Source organism: Ceratotherium simum, chromosome 2 (genome assembly GCF_057802395.1).
Source record: "Ceratotherium simum simum isolate JZ-2026a chromosome 2, ASM5780239v1, whole genome shotgun sequence".
In the NCBI taxonomy this organism is placed as follows: Eukaryota; Metazoa; Chordata; class Mammalia; order Perissodactyla; family Rhinocerotidae; genus Ceratotherium; species Ceratotherium simum.
Genome location: NC_141901.1, coordinates 36,357,229 through 36,359,949, shown reverse-complemented (window position 1 = coordinate 36,359,949; position 2,721 = coordinate 36,357,229). Strand labels below are relative to the sequence as shown.

The 2,721-nt window shown below is 41.9% G+C and overlaps 1 protein-coding gene across 1 annotated transcript; it reads right to left on the bottom strand.

Moving 5' to 3' along the window:
• Positions 1-543: 543 nt before the first annotated feature.
• OR10J5 (olfactory receptor family 10 subfamily J member 5) lies at positions 544-1,505 on the bottom strand. The gene is given in 2 exon segments (XM_014797051.2): positions 544-579; positions 582-1,505. Coding segments are annotated over 2 exon segments (960 nt in total).
• Between the last annotated feature and the right edge of the window lie 1,216 nt (positions 1,506-2,721).

The following is a 2,721-nucleotide window of genomic DNA, read 5'->3' as shown; positions in this document are numbered from 1 at the left end:
GAAGAAATACACATAGAAATTAATACTATTTAAGGAGCTAAAATGGCTGGATAATTAAAGAAGTCACCCATTTTGCTTAAGCTGTTCATTTTGCAGTCAGCAAGAATTAAGGAAACCCTTTCAGAAATGACTATTACAGGGCAAATGTTTTAACTCCTGAGAATGAAAGCCATCCTCAGGCTATCTCTGCAGCTTATTTTCCTAAGACCCTTTCCACATCTGTTTCAACTGCCTCTTCTCCACATCTCCTTAGCAGACTGGGTCAAAGATTGACTGTCTGAAAGGAGCCAGGTAAAGTTGGGGCTAGAAGAGGTTTCAAAACCGAAATCTTTAGGCACAGAAACAAGTAGTCTTAATCTGGCATGGAATGATTCCTATATCTGGTAACAAAAGTCTCTAGAACAGAAATCTTGCTTTCTGCCTTGTCCCTAGAGCATGAAAAAGAAAAGCATTTCTACTCTTTGACGTTACTCTTGATACACATTGCATTTGATGAACTTGTGTATTGTGGCGTGTTTGTGAGTAGAGACACATTACACTGGGCTAAATGTCTCCTGACAAAATGATTCGATCTGTTAAGCAATGTTTTTGCCCACAGCTCTGCATAGGGCATCCTTGACCTCCTTGTTCCTTAGACTGTAAACAACAGGGTTCAGCAGAGGAGGGATGATGGTGTAAGTCACAGAGAGAAGAAGTTCTTTTTCTATTGAGTTTTCTGACTTGGGCTTGAGGTAGGCAGTGGAGGCACAGCCATAGTGGACAATGACCACAGTGAGGTGGGAGGCACAGGTGGCAAAGGTCTTATTCCGGCCCTTGGCTGAGGCAATCTTAAGGATGGAGGAGATAATAAGGATGTAGGAGATGGAAATCAAGCCCACAGGCACAAAAATCACAAATAAACTTACACCATAATTGATTATCTCATTGATAGTGGTATCAGTGCAAGAAAGTTTCATGACTGGGTAAATGTCACAGAAGAAGTGATTCACCACTGTGCTACAGAAGGGCAAATTAAACATGGCTGTCACATGGAGAACTGCCATAACCAGACCAGTGCCAAAGGACCCACATACCAACCGGGCACACGTTCCTTTGCTCATGATGACCATGTACATCAGGGGCTTGCAGATGGCCACATAGTGGTCATAGCCCATCACTGTGAGCAAAAAGCAGTTATTAGTGGCCAAGATGACAAAAAAGAACATCTGGGTTGCACAACCTGCCAAGGAGATGGGCTGGTTATGAAAAAGGAGACTGGAAAGCATTCATGGGACAACGACCAGTGTGTACACTGTTTCTGAACTAGCTAGCATGCTCAGGAAGAAGTACATGGAAATGTGGAGATGATGATCAATGCAGATGATAGTCACAATGATGATGTTACCAGCCAGCGTTAAAACGTAGATGGTTAGGAAAACCAGGAAGAGGGTTATCTGGTGCTTTCCAAAGATAGAGAATCCCAGGAAGATGAATTCTGTCACTCCTGTGAAATTTTTTCCCTGCATTCTGCTATATCAGTGTCTGAAGGCAATAAAGGGAGTCATCAAGGGAAAACTTACCATCAGCAATTGGACTGTACAACAAGGGACAAGGACAGCTGAACTGAAAGAGTGAACCCAATTCCCTCCTTTATGACCAGCAAACTCATACTTAGGGGGCTTGCACATGAAGAGAGAAAACTACTTGTGTCTCTTTGGGGCTTATATATGTGAACATTAGCACTATGGAGCAAACTATTTCCTGTGCCTGGAGAAGACTTCTGAGCAAATGCTCACCTCACACACATCATACTGATGTTGGGAAGGGGAAGAGAGCAGCAAGGAGAAAGTCATGCTCTGTGTCTCAATCAGTAACGATATCCACCACTTAAAACAAACTCTGTTCCCAAAGGAGAATACTAGCAAAGTGTGTGTTAAGAAAACCATAATGATAAGAGTTTCAGGGGGAAATGATATAGCAGAATGAAGTAGTCAGGGAGAATAAACTTTGAGACGTGGTCACTGGATTTGGTGACAGGGTCACCAAGGACTTTTACACAGTGTTTCAATTGAGTTCTCCATCTAGAAACCTAATTTCAGGGAGATAATATGGTCTAAACTTGTCATCACACCCTCAAAGCAGAAAAACTGCAGAACAACTTCTGCCATGATCACTCCACTGAAATTATTCACTCAAGTCCCACCAAAGAATCTTTTTGCTGACTCCAGTAGTCCTTTTGAGAAGTGTAGTCAGGAAGAGAGAATTGTGGTTGAGAAAACATTACTTAGTTTCCACTGTAATAGGAAAGGGTTAGGACAATTCAAGGTATGGATAAAGGAATGTAAGTGCCAGAGTTGAGAGAGGAGGAGGGAGGATTTTGCTAGCTACTCAGAGTTGAACTAGCTTATCGATTTTCAAAAATATGGTGAATATAGAATTTGATATAATTATGAGAAACAGAGCACACTAGTCCCCTCTCTCAAAAAGCAAGAATACATAACCTGCATGAAGAGCGTACAGCTGATTGATTCCATGGTTCTTTATACTGACCATTCCTTTCGTGTCCCTCTTTTCATTTGCAGAATTACTGAAATTGACTTCCTCTCCCAACCTCCATAATTCCATGAAAGTTGGTTTCATCGTGTTCACTCCCGTGAAACTGTTCTCTCAAATGTCACCAAAGAAGTGCCTATTGCTGAAACTGTCGGCCTTTGCTTTTTCCTCTTTTTTGTGTCCTTCTCC